The following is a 21,279-nucleotide window of genomic DNA, read 5'->3' as shown; positions in this document are numbered from 1 at the left end:
GTCTGAGCTTTCTCCTTCCCGGGTTCACAGTTTCCTACTAGTACTGTGTGGTCAGGTGCTGGGCTTTGTGAAAGTGGCCTGTTTCCATCTTTCAACAGAGGGTGAGTATTGTCTTGAGTGGACTGTGAGAGCGGTGGCCTGATGGGTCCATCCTGGTTTGAATGGACTGCCTGGACTGGGTGGTAACTGTAGGCAAGTAGGTGTGGCTGCGGAGGTGAGTTCTCTGCCCCGTGACCCTTCCCCCTTCTGCTTCCTGATGACCACCATGAACTTGGAGCTGTCCTCTGCTGGGCCCTTCCCCGTGATGTGCTGCCTCACTTTGGGCCCAGAGCAGTGGAATTGGCTTTCTCTGGAGACTCTACTGCCAGAGTCCCCAGAGGAGCAAGTCCTGTGGGCCTCACGCCTAGAGCCCGTGTCCTCCTTTTTGTTAGCAGTGTCTAATGACTGTTGAGGAGTGCCCCTGCTGTAGCTGTTGGAGACCTTGTGGGTTTGCCCCCTGCTATCCTCAGGTCCTCTGCACTGGTTCAGCCCAGGGAACGCTTCCCATGGTAGTGGTCCAGAGACCCCAGCTTTCACTCGTCATGATCCATTTTGTGTACTGTAACACAGTATCATAGTCTGGGTAGTTGTATTAAGAACAGAGGTTTATTTCTCACAGTTCTGGGGCTAGGAAATTCAATGCTGAGTGCCAGTCTCCGGTGAGCACCTAGGTGCTATGTTATAACATGGCAGAGGGCATTGAGCATCAAGAGAACCCACTGTTTTGACAAAGCCCCCCTGCCATCACTGATCACTGGTGAGGGTGGAGCCCTAGGACCACAGCACCAGAGAGAGCCTGTTTTCAGTCTGTCGTGTGGATGAGAGGGCCTTTCAAAGCATAGCCACTCTTACCTTTCCATCTTCACAAGTGAACGTTAGTGACACTCCACAGATGTTTCTGTATTACACGTGCATTTTTTAATTTCTGGGGGTAGTTTTAGGTGTGTAGTGCTAGGAAAGGGTAATGAGGATTGAAACAGCTTTATTGTAGATATTTAATAAAGAGAAAGTAGGGTTGGCTTGTGTTATAACTATTGTTATGCTCCATTTTAACAGGCTATGGCATTGTGTGCCTTTAAGTGGAAGCTCATTTTGCAGTCTGGGAGGGCATGAAAGTGGAGTGGAGTTCTGACTGAGGACAGTGTGCCTCGCAGAGGATTTCAGGATTCTTCCCCCAGAGGCAGGAGATGTTGGCTGGTTCCCAAGCTCTCTGGCCCTCTGGGACTGGCTAGCTTCTCTTGCCTGGCCTGACTTGTTGCCTTTCTTTTGACAGACTGTGGTGGTACCTCAGGGCGGCGGACAGCTGTGGGTCTTCGGTGGGGAGTTTGCGTCTCCCGATGGAGAGCAGTTCTACCATTACAAGGACCTCTGGGTCCTGCACTTGGCCACCAAGACCTGGGAGCAAGTCAGGTAAGGTCCCGGACAGGAGCTAAGCCCTGGACTTGCCCTTTTGTGCCATGTTCTGCACGAGGGAGCAGGGCTGGTGGGGCCCTGGTTATAGGCCCCAGTGGTGACTGAGCTGTGGAGGAAAGGCTCGTGCTCTCTTTGGACCTGCACAGGGAGGCCTGGATGAGGAAGGCTTCCGTCTGCCCAGTGGTGCCTGGGCTGCACTGGCAGTGTGTTCGAGCCTGTTTCCGTGCTCCTCCCACGTCACCTCTGGTGCTCCTTGCAGTGGGCCCTCTGTCTTTTCCCAGGTGTGGGGTGGAAGGCAGTTCTGAGGCTCAAGCATGCCAGAAACGAAGCCGATCCCATGGGTGTGCTTTCCTCAAAGGAAGTGCTCATTCTGAGTGGGGTGGGGGTGGGAATGTGGCGCAGGTCGCAGGGACCAGCCTGTACGTTTCTCCTCAGGAAGCTGGGCTGGTTCTGTGGTTTGCACAGCCCTGGCAGCTGGGCCTGGCAGCAGCCACTGAGAACGGAGGCTCTACCAGGCTCTTTTGGTAATATATCCTCTGCCTCCCCAGACAGAGAAAGGTGTGCCGCTTCTGTCTGCTTGGTACAGCCCACAGCCGTGTGGGCCAGGCTTCCAACAGGCCGACATTAGCACAGGGCTGAGGAGCCCAGTTGCACTTCCCTTTCTTGTGCGGCACTGGGAAAGGTTACTCAGGAGGCACCACAACCAGGAAATTATTTCATACTAAAAATTGTTTTTGCCACATATATATTGAACCTTAACTCAAATTTGTGTAGACCCAGACCATGTTTATTCTCTTTTGTTTTGCTTTAATTATTCCTTTCAAAACCCAGTTGTGCTTATTTGCTTGTTGGGTCCTTTTTGAAAAACGTATTCTTGATGTTTAGTGCATTTTATCAGCCTCAGCAGTTTCCATCCATAACTGAAGTGGGCACAGGTAGCAGGTCCTCAAGAGCTTTCGCTTCACCTGGTAGCTCCCCTCAGGTCTACCGTTGGCTGGCACCGCTGTGGGACATGGCTGTGGTGACACTCTGAGCCATTTGTGGCATGAACATTTTCTCCTGTCTGCAGGCTTTGCTGTTTCGTTTCTCTTCCAAGGACACAGGAGCACTCTTGAGGTGTGGTCACTCAGGGGGTGGCCCTGCCACTGTCTCTCTCACCTCAGTGTGTTCCAGCAGTTGGGCTGGATTGCATCTGCAAGATGTGGAGGCAGCTGGCTTAAGCCGGAGGTGGTGCTAGTAAGCAGCTCATTACTTAGATGCTTCCTATTATGAAAACAGGAGAGGTTTAAAGTGTATTGCACAAACTGGGGAAGCCTTTTTTTTTTTACTCAGGTGAGAGTGCAAACCTTAAATGTAGCTGCCATTTTTTGCTCCTTGGTGGCAGCCTGCAGGACGATGGCTACTTTATGTGCTTTATTTTTTCTGTACAGATCTCTGTGTGGAGCTAGCTGGTGATGGTTTCTTGTTGAGAGCCACAGCCAAGTCGGAATGGCCCCTGGCATTTTGCCAATAGTATTGGTTGAGAGGTGAGCCATTAAGATGATGCTGGATTGATTCAATTGTATATTAGACCTTTACTGTCCGGTAATAGGATGGCTCTTGCTGCATCGGACGCCCGCTACTTTGGAGTTCCCGTTGAGTCCTCGCGGGGTTCCGAGAGTGAGTGCGCGCAGAGCCCGGGAGAGGGAGTTCCGGTTGGTGTGTGGTGTGTTCCTGAAGGAGCGGCCTGGGTGGCGTTCGGGAGAGTTCCCGGGGAGCGTGTGTGGAGTGTGCTGGTGGAGTTCAGAAATAAAGTTTGTTCCTGCTTGAGTGGCTCGTGATTTGTGCCCAGCCAGACTGCGGCAGTTTCTGACTCTGAGTGGCTTGAGTGTTTGCTGATGAGGGAGACAGGGAAGGTGGACAGATCCAGAGATACTGGCCTTGGTAGCCAGGGTGCGATCCCTGGTCCAGGAGGGACACATGTGAGCATCTTGGATTGGAGCGATAGAGCTCATTTTGAGTATTAATTTGGAAGTCAGGAAAATGAGGCTCTCCCGTCCACCTCACTTGTGACTGTGGCCCGCCATGCTGGGTTTGTCTTGCTGGGCTCATGCATCCACTACACGGGCTCATCAGAATACACTCTCTCATGAATGTGAATCTTGAGAGACTCGTCTCTTGCATGTGGCCGGGGTCCATTCACTTGTCCTGCATTTGGCCTGGTATGTTCTGAAAGCTACAGCTGCAGTGCTTATAGGTGGTCCTGTCCTTTCCTTGTCTGGTGATAGACAACGGTGTACATTGCCGTGAGTCTGCTGCGGCACAGGGTGATGCTTTGTGCTGTGGCACCCTTGTGTGATGGGCAAGCATCTTCCAGACTCCGTGCTGACTGATGTGACCAGCACCCGTTCCTGTGGCATCTCCAGCCTCATGCTCTTGCTGTTCCAGTGGGTGTTTATTCATCACCTTGACAGTGAGTGGTCACTTGTGCTTGGGAGTGTGATGCACACTGGTGTCATACCCCCATCAGAGAACCCTAGTGCTAGTGCAGTGTCAGCTGCCGCTTCCTCTGAGGATGTCAGACACATATGACTGCTTTAGCAGCTGTTGGGAGATTTCCTTCAGGCTGTCTGGAGTGAGAAGGGCCCATGGTTGAGTCGGCAGCATAGCTTCTGTGTGCCAGCCATGTTTGTCGTCTCCAGTGAGGGGAGGGAACGGTCATCAGGGTGGGGCTCGGGCTCCTGTTCGGTGGTGGGCTGCAGGGAGAGGGCCGGGAACAAGCATGAGGCTGCGTAGAAGGTCTGTCTGTTCACCAGCAGAGCAGCTGGACCCGCAGCAACAGAAAGCCTGGCCACTGGCCTCTGCAGATGTCTCTCCACAAGATAGGTGGGCCGTGGGGCCAGGGCCTGGCCCCTGGGGAGGAGGCAGGGACAGCAGGAGGCGCCTTCCCCTGCTGCCAAGTTGCTGAACAGAGGCTATCACGCAACAGCACCTGTTCAGTGGCTTTTGTGGCTGCTTTGCTGTGTGACATGCTATAAGTGACTCCTTAAAAATGTACAGTTCAGTTGTTTTAGCATGTTCGGAGTATGCAGGCAGCACTGTCATTTAGAACATTCCCACCACCTGAGAGAAACTCCATGCCTTTCCTTGCAGCCTCCTTCGGTCTTCCAATTCCCCACTGTCTGTCTCCGTGGGTTTGCCTGTTCTGGGAATTGCACATGAATGGGGTCCTGCAGTACACGTCTGTTCTCTTGTGCTTGCTGTCACTGGGTGTCACACATCGAGGTCGCTCATATTGTAGCAGGTGTGAGATCTTTGTTCCTCCTTAGGGATGAATGACAGTCCCCTGCCTCGGTGTCCATCCATCTGTTATTGGACACTTGGGTGGTTTCCACATGTTTATATGCATCAAATTGCTTAGTAGAGGAGCAAGAAAATTTTGTTAATGTGTGTGTGTGTGCTGTTTCTTCCTGATTTGAGGAAGGATCCAGCATTTGGTCTGTAGCTAAACCCTCTGAGTGTCAACATGTTAGTGCCTAGAAAAGACTTGTTAGCAAAATGAGTCGGAGGTGTTTTTCAGCCCTGTGCGGAGGGCATCAAGGCGTCTGCTGGAGTCAGTGGTGCCACATCCCAGTGTGGAGCTGCCAGTGGCACCCAGATGCTTCCCTCTGCCCAGGTGAGCTGGGTCAGCTCATGGCCTGCACGTCTCTTGGTTGTGGACTGCCTGCTACATGTCTGCAGCTGTTCTGCTGTGTAAGGAGGCTCATTGTGGCTAGAGTGTGACCAGTCTGTAGCAACACTAAGGGGGTAGAGCATGGGATATGTGAAGTTGAACATGTGTTAGGACGGGTAGCCAGTTTTTGACACATCTGCAGGTGCTGAGGCCTGAGCTTGATGGTGGTTGACACCACACTGTTATGGTCTAAGTTCTGGCTCTGCCATATACTGCCTGCTGGGCTTCTTGGCTTATAGGTGGGCCTCGATTTTCTCATCTGTGAAACAGGAATAAAGGTAATACGTGCACCATGAGGTATAAGTGCACACAGGAGAACCGTGCCCATCCTGAATGAGCACTGTACCAGTGGTGCTTTCACTGTTAGTGGTCTTGGTTTGAGCAACACAGGGACATTATACGTCCAGGCTGCCTGAATCTGAGAGATGGCTACTGATCCTGCCTGCTGGGATTGAATACCCTCACTTGTTTGGTGGGTGTGGTGCAGGAAAAGTAGGGCCGAGCTGCAGAGGAGTGCTTTGGGGAACAGAAGGGCCTGCTCTTGCACTGTGTCCTGCTTGGGCTGTCCTGGGCCTGTGCTTGCAGGGTGCACTACTGGACCTCGTTCCCTGTTGGGTCAGCTGTGTGACCTCGAATCTCAGGGTCATGATAGGAGCTGTTCCTTTGCCCATCAAAGGCCTCGGGGCTGTACTGTGTGTTTACAGCTGTGAGTTTTATCACGTGTGCTGAGTGCTCGGCTGTTTGCTTGCTGAGCCTGTGTAGCTGTCTGATGCTCAGACATCTCCTGTGAATGTCATCACAGTGGCCCAGTAGGTGGCCTGGTGACAATGGCTGGCAGTATGCCCCATGGGAATGCCATTCTGTGCACATCACCCAATGAGCTGAGTGCTCTGGCACCCACAGCATTATGTTTGTACTGTATATAGACATCTGCCTGAGTGGGTCACGCTGATTCGTGAGGACTCTACATTTAGGACTGAAAGCAATTGAAAAGCCTGGCCTTCTTTTCTTTTCTTTTTTTTTTTTTGGAAGGGGTAGCTTTATTTTCCAAAGAGAAATAGATTATTCTTTTAGTTACACAGTGGCACTTGACTGCTGCCACGAAACATTGGGCTGAGTCCTTCATTCCTGACAAAGCTGGAGGCTGAGACACCCAGGGGCTTTCTGTACAGGAAGCTGGCAGAAATCAGTCCCCAGTCTCATGGGCTCTTGTGCGTCAGAGGTAACCAGCTGGCCGATGGGCCTTGGCTCCCATTACTGGACGGACACTGGAAGCATCTAGGGTCTCCTCTGTGTCTGTTGTGGAGTAGACGTACCTGTGAGCACAGTGGCTTAGAGTTGAATGAAAGTCTCTTCCCTGGATCCTTCTTATAAAGTGACATATCAGAACACTTCTCAGAAAGGAACGTGGCCCTGTGCCCAGTGTGTGGTGTTCCTTCCATCTGATGTGCCTTAGCAGTGTGTGGAGGGCAGGTGTCTGCACTGTCCTTTGTCTTGGGACAGGGGCAGCTCACTGAGAGCTGGGCCTGTGCTGTGGTGAGAGCCAGATAGTTCCCAGCAAGCCTCCTGTAGTGTTGTCGTAGTGTGCCCCAGACCCTCTCTTCTGAGCCTTGTCACATTTTGTATTTGTGATTGTGAATTTTGGCAAAAAACCTGGTTACTAAATTCGTGGGTAATAGAAAGCCAGGACAGAAAGCAGGTAAATTGGTTAACAAATTCAGCATCCAAATCCATCTTCAAAGAACCAAATCTTTCAACATGGAATTTACATGTAAGACTTATGTAAGTGTAAGATATAGGAGCTGGGCCTGAAAAGCCCCCTTAGAATAGAAAGAAGGTTCTGCTACACTGTGGTCCCCTCAGGCATCAGCAGGTGATGAGGCCCCCTGAGGGGCTGAGGCCTGTAGGATGCAGTGTCAGGAGGAGTGCTTGCTTCCGCTGACATTCTGTGGACAGCGAGGCTGTGAGATTCTGTAGGGCACATGCCATTTGTGGAATTTTACATGTGCATTTTGGGGACAGCTGTATAGCGTGCACAAAAATAAATGAGAAATAATGCATTGTAGAAATAGGTGTCAACATGTGTGATTCGGGTTGTGACTACCGCTCTGCAGCCTGGAGTTGAGCCATCTCGGGGTCAGCGGGAGGGCCAGGTGGTTGAGGCTCATCCCTTGCCATGGTCTTGGGATCGTCCCCTGGTGGCCTTGCTGGCTCTTGACAAGACCCTGCCCTGGTGTTAGCTGTTCTAGCTCTCCAGGCAAGACTCCCTGTGCTGTGCTGCAGCCTGCAGCCACGCCCTCTCTTGGTGTGAGCCAGGCTTGTGCTCACTGGAGAAGGCTCAGGAAATGCAAGAAGCTGGAGAGAAACGAAGCCCCTAGAAGCCCGTTCAGAGATGTGTTGAGTCACCTGCTTTTCCATTATTGTTTTACAAGCACTTCCTGTGACGAGAAATATCTTAATCTGAATTTTAAAACTCTTGCTCAGATGGAGGTGCATGGTCTGTCTACTTTGATCTGTAGTTCTTTAATTACAGGTTGATTATGTTTTTGGTTTCCATTATTTGTATATTCTTAAGAATTACTTCTTTTTTTCTGTTGCTTTTTTATTGCTGTGTATTTTCACATTTGTTTTATTGAGGTATAGTTACAAAAAAATGCATACCTTCTGGGTATACAGGTAGGTGAGTGTCAGCTGCTGCAGCTGAGATGCAGAACATATCCACCACCCCACCAAGTTCCTTCCCAGCCCCGTCCCCTGCAGCTGCCATCAGTCCCACGTTAATCTTGTGAAGCTCTCGTCTAAGTGGAGTCACGCATGGTCTGGAGCTCTGTCAGCACTGGCTGTGTCTGGAGATGTGCGTGTGTTGCCCAGAGTGTCCACCTTCCACTGCACCCTGCGATTGGGAGAAAGCCTCTGAGTGTGTGTTAGCCTTTTGGGACCCAGTTCTTCCTGGTGATCAGGAAGCCCTCAGAGTGACTGTAGGGCTCAGGCTCCTCCAGTGCTGATGGGACACGTGGCGTTTCTTCTCACGTGCTCCATGGTGGTGGCAGGAAGCTGCGTGGCTTTAGTTTGCATTCCCTGACCACTAATGATATGTTGAGCGTTTTTGTATTTTTATTGACCATTTTTACGTCTTTCTTTTTTTTCCACCGATACCTTATGAACTTCCTATTCATATTTTTGCCGTTTTTGTTTTATGGATTTTTTTCTCTGCCAGGGATTACACTTGGTGTGCAAGCACTCTGCCACTGAGCCCACACTCCCAGCCCTTTAATTTGAGAGAAGGCCTCACTAAGTTGCTCTGGTCCCAGGCTTGGGACCTTCTGCCTCGACCTGGGAGTTGCTGGGATCAAGGGTGCATGCCCTCTGTCCGGTTGTGCCAGTGTTTTATGGGGTTATTCATTATAGCATTAAGATGGAATTGTGTGTGCGCCTGCTAGTGGTATCTGAAAGGGTTTTTCTTAGTCTGTTGCTACCTTGCTCTTTCCATGGTGTCTGCTTTGTTTTGTTTGATCGTTGGTCCTGGGGATTGAACCTGAGGGAGCTTAACCACTGAGCCCTTTTTATTTTTTATTTTGAGATAGGGTCTCACTAAGTTGCTGATCCTCCTACCTCAGCCTCCTGTGTTGCTGGTGTGACCACAGGTGTGACCACCACACCTGGCTCAGTGGTGCATGCATTTTGACATTCTTTATTAGATGGAACCTACTTTACTATGTTCTGCCCAATAAATCTTTATCTACTTCAAGGCCACAGAGATTTTCTTCTGTTTTATACTGGAAGTTATATAATAGCTAGCTAGACTGTCAGGATGGTTTTAGTAGCTTGTGATCAAATTAAATGGTACTCATCAAGTACTTAGAACAAAAAAATGTAAAATGTCATTTTTTAAAAAGCAACTGGAATAACTCCCCCTCCCCTTTATTTTAGATCAGCTGGGGGTCCTTCTGGCCGGAGTGGACATCGGATGGTGGCATGGAAAAGACAGTTAATCCTTTTTGGTGGATTCCACGAGAGCACAAGGTTGGTACCAACAGCAGAAGTCTTTCCTGGAGCATTTAGGGGCAGACCTTTTACCATTTTGAGTAAACATGGAAAATACTGCCCTCTGAAAGCAGGGCCAGCTCTCTGGGCACATACGGCTTGGCAACCATGCAGGGCAGCTGGGGAATGAGTTGGCAGTGCCCTGATTACCTGCTGTGTGCAGGGCAAGATTAGCCAGCCCTTCCTTTTTGTTTCCAGGTTATAAATCAAGTTTTGCAGTGGTTTTAACTTGTATCCATTTTAAAATCAGAACATTTTTTAAAACTATATGTTATCTTGTTTGAAATGATCTAAGATGTATTTCAGACCTACAGAAAAGCAGTGATGCTCTAGGAGATGTGGTTTGACTTCCAAATGCCAACCCTCTGCATTTGCTTGGGAGCATTGCTCTTGCTCTTAGCTGACCTGCAGCATAGAAGTCCATTACTGACAGCGCCCAGCATGAGTAGGTAGTCTGTCCTCTGTGGGAGGCGTAAGTCTGAGTGGCAGCCAGCAGACCGTGGCCCATCCTCACAGCTGTGGTGTGCAGGGGAGTGACCCGCCTGGCACCTGCATTCTCATGCAGGATTTGTCACTTTACACATGTTCTCGAGCCACCTTGCTCTTTCCATTCCAAGGAAGAATGGTTACTTCTGACCAGGGTAGATCCTCTCCTTTGCCTCTTGTTGAATGCTGTGTCACGCAGAGCTGGAGAGCAATGTCCTGTTCTGTGACAGTTACCTAGTGACAGCAAGTCTCCTCATTCCCCTTCCAAGTTCTGTCTATGGGCTGTCTTTCGGTGCGATGTCCCTGGGCATTGAGCCAGGTGGGGCCCCAGGCTGTTCCTCGTGCCTTGCCTAGGTTGTGGACCCGGACTCTGCTTCTGTCCTTGAGTTCTGGGGATGCTGTGCCCCCTCATTCACACCCCTCCCTTTCAGTCCAGGGTCTCGCCCCAGTTCTTGCCAAGCTGTGGATAGCTCCATCCTCGTGATTCAGTCAGACACCACAACTCAGTGTTGGTGTTATAGTCGCACAGAATAACCTAATGTAATTATCTGGGAGATTGCCATTTTGTCAGTGGGTAGAGGAAATGTGGTATGACTTTCAGGTTAAGTTAATCTGCTTCTGTGGGCTGGCATCATTTCTAGTTTCCAAATGCAAACTCACATGTTTGCAGTCCTTCGTATGAGTTTACGTGTGGAGCAGACAGATAACTTAGTTCAGCTTTAATTTAAATCAGGTGCACTTCTCAGTGACCTGTGTCCTCCGTGGTCCCAATGTGATGGCCTGTGTTCCTTTCCTCTGTTCCACCCAGGGATTACATCTACTACAATGACGTGCATTCCTTCAACCTGGATACCTTTGTGTGGAGCAAGCTGTCCCCGTCAGGAACCGGGCCCACGCCCAGGTCAGGCTGCCAGATGTCCGTCACTCCCCAGGGCAGCATAGTCATCTATGGGGGCTATTCGAAGCAGGTGAGACCTGGTGTGCAGGAAGTAGAGGAATTTCGGTCTGCTGTGTGTCAATGTCACCAGTAATGGAAGCTTCTAAATGAGAGGATGACATTTGTTTAATATAAACAACTCTGTTGAATTTGAAATGGATAGACATAACGTCAGTCTCTTTGTCTTACCTACATTGAGATTTTTAAGTCCTTTTGATGGTCTAGTCTGAATCGTCCTAGAACACTGCAGTGTGACTAATTCTGTTTGAGGTCTTTCTCCCTAAGGCCTAGAGACTGACAACCATGTGGTATTCTGTCATAGAACAGGTGGTGCTCGTTGATCTTCCTGGGGACCCCCCCTGACAGACTTTTATTCTTATATCTGCAAGCGGCACCAGCAGCACGTTCTTAGGCATGTGCACTGGAGTCCTGGTCTGTGGCGTGTGCTCCTGGGGCTGTGGGCTGTCCTCTGCCAGCAGCAGAGTTTCTCCTGCCCTGCTGCTTGTCTGCATGGGGCCAGCCTCAACAGGTTGTGAATCACATGGCTGTTTTAAGTCCTTTGCTTTTGGAGATTCTGAAATGCACGGTGAACTTGCAGACTGCACAGCAACTACGTGCATGCCCACACAGGCCCTGGGCTGTCTGTTCTACTGAGCTGGTTTGGCCAGGGGTCTGTTCACACTCTGTACCCACCTATCAGTCATCTTCTACATCATTCACAGGAAAGTGCAAACGCTGATGAGTGCACACCATCAAGTAGAGATCGTTGGTGCTTTGTGACCGCAAGGCCACCTGCGGGTGTGATAGATGTGTGTGTGGTATGGCCCACCCTCATCCTGCCAGGCTCTCCTGTACCCCTTGCCTCCCCCAGAGGCACGTGCTGAGCTTCTTCTCATTGCTAGATGTGCCTGTTGTGCCGTGTTCAGGTCATTGCCCCCACACCTCTGTTTCCATGGTGTTGATGGACTCCTGTGCTGTTCTCAGTCAACTGTGTGTGACATTGCATGAGCACTTCGATGCAATCTTTGTTTGTTTTTTTTTTTTTTGTACCAGGGATTGAACCCAGGCACGCATAAATACTGAGCCACATCACATTCCCCAGCCCTTTTTAAAACTATTTTGTGACAGGGTCTTGCTAAGTTGCCTAGGGCCTTACTGAGTTGCTCAGTGCTGAGGCTGGCCTGAAACTGGCGATCCTCCTGCTTCAGCCTCCCAAGCTGCTGGATTATAAGTGTGCGCCACCACGCCTGGCAATGTTTTAGTTTCTCTTAAGAAGTACCAGGGAGGGAACCTTCTGGGTCCCTGAGTGGAGCTGGGCTTGCAGGTTATACCCTAACCGCCTGACAGTTCTGTTGCTCTGCCTTCCCGGCACCACTTGCCTGTGGGTCCCGCAGCGTCCTCTGCACTCATGGCTCTCTGTTTTCGCCGCATTCCTCTGACCCTGCTGCTGTGTGCCCCTCGTGAGCTTGTTGGTGTCCCTGTGTCTTCCCTGCAACCGGCTCCCCACCAGGGCTTCCTGTGCCCATGAAGCTTCACTGTGGTCTAAGAGGCAGGCCCTGTTCTGCCAAGGAGCAGAAGCTCTGCCTTGATGAAGTCTAGTTTGTTGTGCTTTAGCTCTTTGCTCTCCGTACCTCAGAAGACCTGTCTACCTTCAGTGAGGGAGAGCCTCTCGTGTTTCGTGAACTTGGTAGTTCAGCTGTTGTGTTTTGTTCTGCCATTGACTTGCCCCATCTATGGAGTGTGAAGGTGCTGAGTCCACATGTGTCCTGTGGGGGTCAGCTCTTCCACACCGTCTGTCCAGAGGGCTTTCCCTTGGGATGCCTGGGGACCCCTGCCGTGGGCTCACCCCCTTCTCCTCCTCCATTGTTTGGTCAGCCCTGTGGGGCCACCCATGCCTCCTGACTGTTCCTGCCTAGCACATCTTAGCGTGGGCAGCTGAGGTGTCTAGCCCTTGTCCTTTCAAACTCGTTTTGGCTGTTCTAGGTTCTTTGCGTGTCCACATGAATTTTAGCATCAGCTTGTCAGTTTCTACTTAAAAAGCAAGAAGGCACCCTCCTGCCCGCCTGTTAGGAATGGTGACAAGGGTCGCTCTAGTCCGGAGGCTGACATCTGGGATGCTGACATCTCCGAGTCTGCAGCTGTTGCATGTGGATGGTCTCCATGCTTATTTTGGTTTTCTTTAATTTCAGCAGCGTTTGTGGTTCTCAGTCATACATGTCTTTTGTTACTTTATCGATGCTGTTGTGATGGGAGATCTTGAAATCAGACTTCCCAATTGTTCTCTGTTAGTGCCTGAAAACATCTTATCCTCTGTGTGCTTATTCCGTGATGTGAGAACTCACCAGACTCGCTATTTTCAGTAGTTCCAGATGCACTGAGATCATGTGAACATTCACATAATGTGCAGGGGACAGCTGTCCTGCTCTTCCTGACTGCTAACCCGTTCCCTTGTGTCTGAGGCAGGGCCTCCGGTGGCATTGGGTGAGGTGTGTGTGGTGGCCCTCCTAGCACTGTCCTCATCTGGCAGGGACAGCACCAGAGGTCTTCACAGATGTCCTTCAGGGTCCAGCTTCTGGCCTCCTGTCTGCTGGGGCCCTTCATCGTGGTGGGTGTCTGGTTTTGTTAAGTGAACTTCCTGTGTTTTAATGGTCATGTACCTGTTCTTCGTTCATTTGTCCACGGGCCACCTTGATTAACTTCCTGTTGTTAAACTAGCCTCATGTTTCTGTCATAGCCCAGTCTGGTACAGGTGTGTCTGTCCTCCCCATGTGCCTGAATTTGCTGCTATCCTGTGAAGGATCTTTGTGTCTGTGTTCATGAGGGTGCGTCTCTGTCACTCTGTCTTTGTGGTGCTTTTGACAGGTGTTGGAGTCCTCTTCTTGCTGTGCAGTGAGTTAGTCAGTTGGGGTCCACCTAATGCCTTCCTAACACGACAGGATCTGTCTTGACGAGAGATAAAACTTCTAAGATGATAAAGACCCAGCAGGCAGACAAGTGTGCAAGCAGCAGCCATCCCTTAGTGTGCCTTTGGGGTCGAGGGTCCATAGGAGGTCTTCCTGTTAAAGAGACTGGGAGGGCTTCCTAAGGCTCTGCAGCCTGTGAGGCAGCCTGGAAGAGGAGGTGCCAGGAGACCCTGGACAGGGAGGGTAGCGGTGGTACTTGGAAACAGCTTTGGTACTTCGTGATCTGCCTCCATGGACATGTGGACAGCCAAGGACAGGCCTGCTGAAGGCAGTGCCCTTCTTCTTGTCTAATATGGACCTCAGGTGTGTCTGCCTGGGGTTTGGGAGAAAAGATCTCCCTCGAGAGAGCAGCAGGATACCAAAATGTTACTGGTATTGGAGTTTCTGGATGGCCGGGGTCATAAGCAGGCATTGGGGTCGTGTGACCCTAGAGGATGCATGTGACCTCAGCCAAGAAAAGTCCTGACTTCCTGAGGCCTGTGACCCCCAGCTCTGGGTGACGGGGCTCTGCCACTGTCCTAGGAGATGCTGGCTCCCGTGCTGCAGGGGACACAGGTGATCCCAATCACCTCCTGGCACACCCAGCTGCACGGCCCTGACCTGTCTGCCCTGTTCTTAGCAGCAAAGCAGGGAGTGCTTGCTGGGAAAGAGGTGGGAAGAGCATCTCTGCCTTCTGGCTCCATTGCTCATGTGGTCACTGGGCCCTGTCCCTATCGTAGAGATGGTCTCAGGTGCACTCAGGACGCCGTCCTGTGGGAAGGAAAGAGGACAAGGCCTTGTCTAGTGTGGACAGCGGGGCAGTAGGGATCCTCAGCTGCAAGGGTTGGGACTGAGTTGCCAGAGAGGAGGCGTGGGTGCATGCTGGCTCCAGAAGTCACCCTAATGTGGCGTCCCCTGAGAGCCTGTTGGCTGGATGGGAGGACAGGTCTTTGCTCAAGCAGTATTTAAAATGGAACTGGGAGACGGAGTTCTTGGATGTTCTTTCAGTCCTGCTGACTAGACATGGAGCTGGGCTTTCCAGGTTTGGGAAGAAGCTGTTTTGGCAGCAGCCTTTTCAAACAGTGCACCTGCGTGGCAGTTGTCCACATGGCAGGCCACTGCTCATCATCACCCTCCCTCATCATGTGCTCCTCAGTCCCAGTCCTATAGAGTGATCGCTCACTCACCAGCTGGGAGTCTCCCCTTGGCCTCGCTCGCCCACCTCTCATTGCTAAGGGGCCTCAGCCGCCTGCACATGTGCGGCCCTCTGAGAGAGACGTGGGACTGGCCTGAACTGCCTAGCCTGGTGAAGGTGATTGAGCAGCCACTTGGGCGCCCTGACAAGCAGGCCACAGTTGCAAGGGTAGCTGGGGCCCTTAGAAGGAATGGCCTCCTTGGTTTTATATCTATAGACATCTGTGCAGGCCGCCCTGGTTGAGGTCACACTCGTGTCCCAGGAAACTCTGCTGTCATTGTGCCTGGTTTTAAAAAATTACCACGCATTTTGAAAGTCCAGGGGTCAGGTTAAGGTTCTGATGACTGTCGTAGAATGGCAGTGGTGTGCAGGCCGGGGTCTGGAAGGCAGCTGCATCTCTGCCTTCAGAAAGAGCTGGGTGTTTGTGGAGTAGCTGCCCATGGTGATTGGGGTGGTTGGATGGTGGGCAAGTCGTCAGCAGTGCCACACAGCAGCCTCTGGTCCAGGCACTGGTGTCCGCTGTACTTCCCAGCTCCGCCTGTAGGTCCCGTGCTCAGCTCTTCTCCCATCAGGCCCTGAACCCTAGTGCTTTCTCAGTCTTGGACCTTGTCCTTTTCTGCTGTGGCCCGCTGGTTCTGATGTGCCTGTTGGGACTGGCTGAAGTGGCCTGTGGAAAGCAGGTTCCTCCAGGGAGCACGTCCCTTTGCCCTCCTCACATTGCTTTGCACCTCACATTTGGTGGTGGCTGTCTCCGTGGAGCCCAGGAAGCCCGCGTCACTCTGGTCCCCGGGAACGGTGTTCTGCCTGCTGTGTTGTGGCTCTTCTCCCCCTAGCAACAGCCATGTTGTGATGCTCTTGATGGCTCTCCAGGGACCTGGTCCAAGGGCCCTGGGGTGGTCAGCTGAGTGAGCTGAGGCTGCAGACAAAGGTGGACAGTGGGCAGTGGAGCCCTGTTAGGGATGTGTCATGTGTAGCTTCTCCTTTCCCTGACTTCCTGGTTCGGCTGATCTGAACTCTGCTATCTTGGCCAGACTAGATGATGACAGAGATAGTGGAACTGTGTAAACTAGTATTGTGGCCTCTCCCTCAGGTGCCACTGCGTCCCCTGATGCTGAGTGCACAGGGTAGGTGGCCTGTGAAACTCACTCAGGTTCCTGTTCCCTGGCTTTAGCGCCATTTCTTCCCCAGCTGCTGTGAAGGGCTGGTCTTCAAGAAAAGCAGGCCCTGCCAGAGCTCTGTGTTTCCTGGATGGCCGTTCAGCACTTCACATGTTCCTACAGAGCTTGGTTACTTGCTAGTACTGTGAGACTACCCTCGTGGAACAAGCCACACAACTGACAGCTGCTATGGCCAGCGTGATGGGACTGTTTGAGGTGTGCCCAGCTTGAGGGCTGTGGTGGCTGCACTCGATGCCGTAGGTGGCCTCACCCAATTCCTTTTCCTTTTACAGAGAGTCAAGAAAGATGTGGACAGAGGTACCCAGCACTCAGACATGTTCCTGCTAAAGCCTGAGGATGGGGGAGAAGGTACTGCTCTGCTCGCAGGAGCTGGCTTGGCTTCACTGTGGTTTGAGAGGCAGGCCCTGTTGGGCTATGGGCAGAGGCAAAGGCCACCTCCCTCTTGTGGATGTAGGGGTGGCAGTGAGCTCCTCGCACACAGCTCAGAGCTGGGCTGGGCCACCCTGCCCAGGAAGGCTGTGGTGCCTGGTCTGACTGGGTGGGGACCTGTCAGAGCACCTGTCAAGGGCCCAGTGCCGTTCAGTCACCCATGTCCCTTCCACGCCTGACACCTGAGGTGCTTTGAGATAACTATGAATGGACCTTCTAGGCAGTTTTGGGTGCATACATTCTTGGGATCCCGAAGGTGCAGAGCCAGGTGTGTAGGAGGTGTGGGGTGAGAGGCCAGGGCAAAGGTGCTGTTGCTTTGCAGTCGTTTCTTGGCATTTTAAGGAACTTTTGTTCTTGTTCAAGATCAAGTGAATGACAACGGGAGGTGGAGTTCTGGAATGCTCCTGAAGTATTCCCCTCCTGAGAGGCAGGAAATCCCGTATCTTCCAGAAGAGATGGAGTGACCACCTTCCAGGCCGTAGCCCTGCATCTTGGGAGAGAGCTAGGTGGGGTCTGAGGCCTGGGTTCTGGTGCCAGGGCTGCCTCCATGTGACAGTGTCCTCTGACCTCCTTGGAGGAAAAAAATGAGGGGATTGCCACGCACAGTAGCTTTACTTGTTCCTGCCCTAGAATTCTTCAGTCTCAGGACTGTCCTGCACCACATACTTCTCAGGTGGCCACAGTGTCCTGCACTTGCAGGTGAGGGTGTTTGCTCCTCCAGCGAGCTCCTTATATACCAGGGCACTTGGACCTGAAGGCTGGACTCTGCTCACTGCTCAACCCCAGTGAGAGAGACTGGAAAGTCCTGCCTGCCTGTGCGTGTGCACTGGTGGTGTAGCTCTATACCTTCTGGTTGTGATGAGTTGGCCGTGGCCCACGAGTAGTGGGCCCAGAGTCCCACTTGTGGGGTGTGTCCACAGCCATGTCCAACACTACCCAGTGGAATGTCTGCTGTTACTTTTTAGTTCTTTAGGGGAAAGTGTCTACCCTTTTTTCTGGAAGGGGTGGACTTTGCCTCACACTTTACACAGACCAGGTTTTGAGAGCTCACACCCATGAGGCACCTGCCAAGGCAATGCAAGGCAGACGTCACCAGCAGGAAGAGGCACCAACCTGGGGTCTAGTGTGCTCCAGGCAGAGGTTCAGTGTTGTCTGGCCCCTTGTGGGGCTGTGCCCCCCCAGCTGCCCACAGGGACCTGCTGGATGTGGACTTTCCTCCTAGGACCTGGGCAGCCCTCCTGAGCTCCGCTTCTGTGCCCCTACGCTCCCCGCACTGGCCACTAGGTGGCAATGTGAGGAGGGCCCGTGAAGAGTCACACAGCTGGGCCTGAGGAAGGACAGAGCCCCAGGGTGGAACTGTGTCCTGTTCTGCTTCTGCAAAGGGAGCCTCACAGTGAGGCCCGGCCATTTGCCTGCACCGACCAGCACTGGGCGCCAGGGCTCCCCAGCCTCCTGTGTCTCTTGCCCTGCTTACCTTCTTTGTTCTCTATGGACAGGCAAATGGACATGGACCCGGATCAGCCCTTCAGGGGTCAAGCCCACTCCAAGGTCTGGCTTTTCGGTGGCCATGACCCCGAATCATCAGGTGCTACTCTTTGGGGGAGTCTGTGACAAGGAAGAGGAAGAGAGCCTGGAAGGCATGTTCTTCAACGACCTGTACTTCTACGATGCTGCCAGGAGCCGCTGGTTCCTGGGACAGCTGAAGGTGTGAGCTCTGGCGTGGAGCGCCCAGGCAGGCAGGCAGGCAGGCAGGCTGCAGCTGTGGTGGCCAGAGCCCACCCTCACACCTCAGTGCCTCTTCCTCCCCACAGAGCACCTGTGTACCCTCCCAAAGGGAATATCCTGCTTCCACACGCAGCCCAGCTGACCAGGCTTGGGGCTCTGGCCTGGTGCCCAGTGGCACAACCTTGCTGTCCTGGCCTTGATTTAGAGCCAGAAGCTGCCCAGGCCACCGTCTGATGAGGGCACTTGTGGTCCTCTGCAACAGCCTGTGTGTCTGCTGCCCAGGCTTGTCCCTGGTTTCCCATCACCCTCTCTGCTCTCCTTATCAGAGCAGCTGCTGCCCAAGGCTGCCCGAGACTGGCAGAATAGTGGTGGCAGTCCCAGAAGGGGACTTGCAGGCAGCCCCACCGTCTGCGTAAGCACATCAGCATCTCGCCCCACATGCCCACTGCAGTGCATCCGCCTGCCACAGAGGCACACTGCTGTCACAGGGCCTGGCGGAGTGAGTGGCACACGCGGTTCTGCACGTGGGGCCTCTGCTGGGTGGAGAGCTTCCTGCCCAGACCCCGGGGCTGGTTAGTCTTGTCCTCACGGTTTGGTCTCAGGCCCCCGGTGCTCCTCGGGTGAGACTCTCAGCAGTGTCCCTGTGGTGAGCTGAGTACCTACAGCGTGGCTTTGCCCCGGCTTGGCCTGTGGGGAGTGGTGCGGAACTTCTGAACACAACATGGCAGCAGACATCATCTCGGGAGGATGCATTCTCTGAGGAAATGACCACCACCCCTTAGCAAAAGGGTGCAGGCAGGCTGCAGTGAGGTCTAAGAGGCCAGCGGCAGGGCAGATGGTCGTCCTGCGGAAGAGGGCCCAAAGGAACGCTGCATGGGAGTGTTGGGACTGCAGGTTCTGCTTCCCACGTGGCACCTGTCGGTCAGCAGGTTTTGTGGACCCACTCATCACTCTGCTGGCCCTGGTGGGCTTTCCCCAGGCTACCTACCTTCAGGGCTCTAGGAGCCAGGGCACTGCCGGGGTTCTGCCTGGTGGCCTTCTGTGAAGATACCACTCTTGCCTGCCCACTGTCTCTGCTGCCTGAGAATACAGGGATGTCTGTGGTGTCCTGCACTTTGTCCCTACAAGTCCTTTGTGGTGTGTTGGGGGCAGGGCCGCCCCTGCTCTGCTGCTCAGGTCAGGCACTCTGCTCTCATTCCCTTGTCAGGGCCCCAAGTCGGAGAAGAGGAAGCGAAGGCGGGCCAGAGCAGAGGACCATGAAGGTGCCAGGGAATTGGAGCGTGGGGCAGCCAGTGCCCCCGAGCCCCTGGAGGTGGTCAAAGAGGTGGTGGCCGAAGATGGGACCGTGGTCACCATTAAACAAGTGCTCACAGCCCCAGGCTCAGCAAGCTGCCCGCCCCCAGAGGAGGAGGATGGGGCTGTGGAGGCTGGCCCCAGGGTGGAGCCCTGTCCACGCTCCAGTGCCATGCTGGCCGTTAAGCATGGGCTGCTGTATGTCTACGGGGGTATGTTTGAAGCCGGTGACCGCCAGGTGACTCTAAATGACCTGTATTGCCTCGACCTCCATAAGATGGAAGAGTGGAAGGTCTTGGTGGAGATGGATGCAGGTAAGCTGGAGGGGGGGGGTCTTTACCTGGAGTGCACACGCCAGCTGTTGGGCCGGCTGTCTCCAGTGCGCCTGCCCCCGTCACCATATCTGCCCTGGGCCAGGAGCCTTGTGGGGATTTGGACTCTCGCCCCTGGCCAGGGTACCCTGAGAGCCTGCCTGGGTGTGGGCCGCAGAGGGCACTGGACACCAGCCCTGGACAAAACTTCTGTGGGTGCACCTAGTGGTTCTGCTGGAACTCAGCCGAATAGACCCTCCTGTGTCCCGGAGCTCCCAAGTGTTCAGCCTGTGGCCCTGTCTCTGTTACCCAAACTGCCTTGGCCCCTTGAGTCCTCAGGTCCCCGTTTCCCCTCAGACTGCCATGGGACCCAACTCATTTTTACGAAGACTCGAGACAGAATGCGGGGCTCCGTGTCTGGGGAGCACCAGATCACACCCTGCTGCTGTCTCCCGAGGACCAGCTGTCACTCAGCAGGCCACGTCCATGGAGGGAGTGGTGTCTGCTTGTCCTCTGTGTCCCCTGTCTCTCTGCTCTGAAGTCCAGGGAGATGCTGTCTCTTCTCTGCTGGCCCTGGGTGTCCAGGACAGGGGAATTGGGTTTCACGTCACAGTTGTGGATAAGAAAATGGAGTCCTGTGAGTTGGCCAGCTCCTGCGTGCAGTTTTTCCTGACACCCCAGGCTTCAGTGAGTCTCTGTTCTTTTTGTTTTTGAAGAAACTCAGGAATGGCTGGAAGATACAGACTCAGAGGAGGATAGCAGCTCGGCTGAGGGTGCTGAGGGGCGAGATGAGGACCAGGACGAGGACAGCGGGGAGGAGACCGGCGAGGAGGAGGAAGGTGAGATTCTCCCTGGGATCGGCCTTTGTTCTGTGCTCTTGAGGAAGCCTCAGGTAAACAGCGCCCGTGTGGCTTCGAGCTCACTGTTGAGGGCAGTACTGCTGCAGCCTCTGCAGCCGCACGTGACGGCTGTCTTCTGCATTGCTTGCCCAGGCTCCCACAGCTGAGTGTTTCCACCCCTTCTCCTGGATGGAGCAGTGGCATGGACCATCCGCCTGGGACTGAGCAGTACTGGCTGGAACTCACCTGGGACAACCTGGGGCCTGACACTCTGGAGAAGAAAGTGCTGGAGGTTAACTGAGGGTAGCTGAGGCCCTTTAGCATCACCAGGTGTCATTTAAAATAAATTGAGTGTGAACTAGGCCTACAGTCCTGTTCTTCAGCCTGGAGCGTCCTCGCAGTCTGGCCAGGCCTCTGCCTTCCTGTGGGTTCTACCAGGTGGGTGGAGTGGCTGCCTGCGTGCGGGGTGAGGCCACACAGAAAGGGTGAGACATGAGTTTGAGGGACCCCAGCCAGCCTGTTTCTGTTCCAATAAACCCGGACTAGGTGTTCTTTGAGGGGGTTTTCCTTCTGCACAAGGGGACACCAATGTTCTATGACCCCATATCGTCACACTGGAGTCTTCAGTACCGGGCAGTCGATGAAGCAGCCGTGGTGCTCATGTGGTCGTAGTGCCTTCAGCATGGAGGGCCTGCTGCCAGGCCAGTCCTTCCTGCTGCGCAGCCTCCTCATGGGT

General features: G+C 53.2%; 1 protein-coding gene across 5 annotated transcripts in view; it reads left to right on the top strand.

Moving 5' to 3' along the window:
- Positions 1–20,906, top strand: part of Klhdc4 (kelch domain containing 4) — a 41,011-nt gene extending 20,105 nt beyond the window's left edge. For 3 of the 5 annotated variants that reach the window (XM_027933243.3, XM_027933245.2, XM_027933244.2), the window contains 7 exons: positions 9,095–9,187; positions 10,503–10,662; positions 16,219–16,294; positions 17,872–18,080; positions 19,308–19,707; positions 20,421–20,543; positions 20,697–20,906. In XM_027933243.3, coding sequence (XP_027789044.2) covers positions 9,095–9,187; positions 10,503–10,662; positions 16,219–16,294; positions 17,872–18,080; positions 19,308–19,707; positions 20,421–20,543; positions 20,697–20,710 — 1,075 coding nt within the window. In that variant the 3' untranslated portion in view covers positions 20,711–20,906. Of the gene's footprint in view, positions 1–1,312; positions 1,450–9,094; positions 9,188–10,502; positions 10,663–16,218; positions 16,295–17,871; positions 18,081–19,307; positions 19,708–20,420; positions 20,544–20,696 lie in introns of all 5 variants that reach the window. The other 2 variants (XM_027933246.3, XM_027933241.3) reach the window with 1 other exon arrangement.
- The last annotated feature ends 373 nt before the right edge of the window (positions 20,907–21,279 follow it).

Source organism: Marmota flaviventris, chromosome 18 (assembly GCF_047511675.1).
Source record: "Marmota flaviventris isolate mMarFla1 chromosome 18, mMarFla1.hap1, whole genome shotgun sequence".
In the NCBI taxonomy this organism is placed as follows: Eukaryota; Metazoa; Chordata; class Mammalia; order Rodentia; family Sciuridae; genus Marmota; species Marmota flaviventris.
The sequence above is the reverse complement of the archived record's forward strand: the minus strand, read 5'-3'. Positions and strand labels throughout refer to the sequence as shown.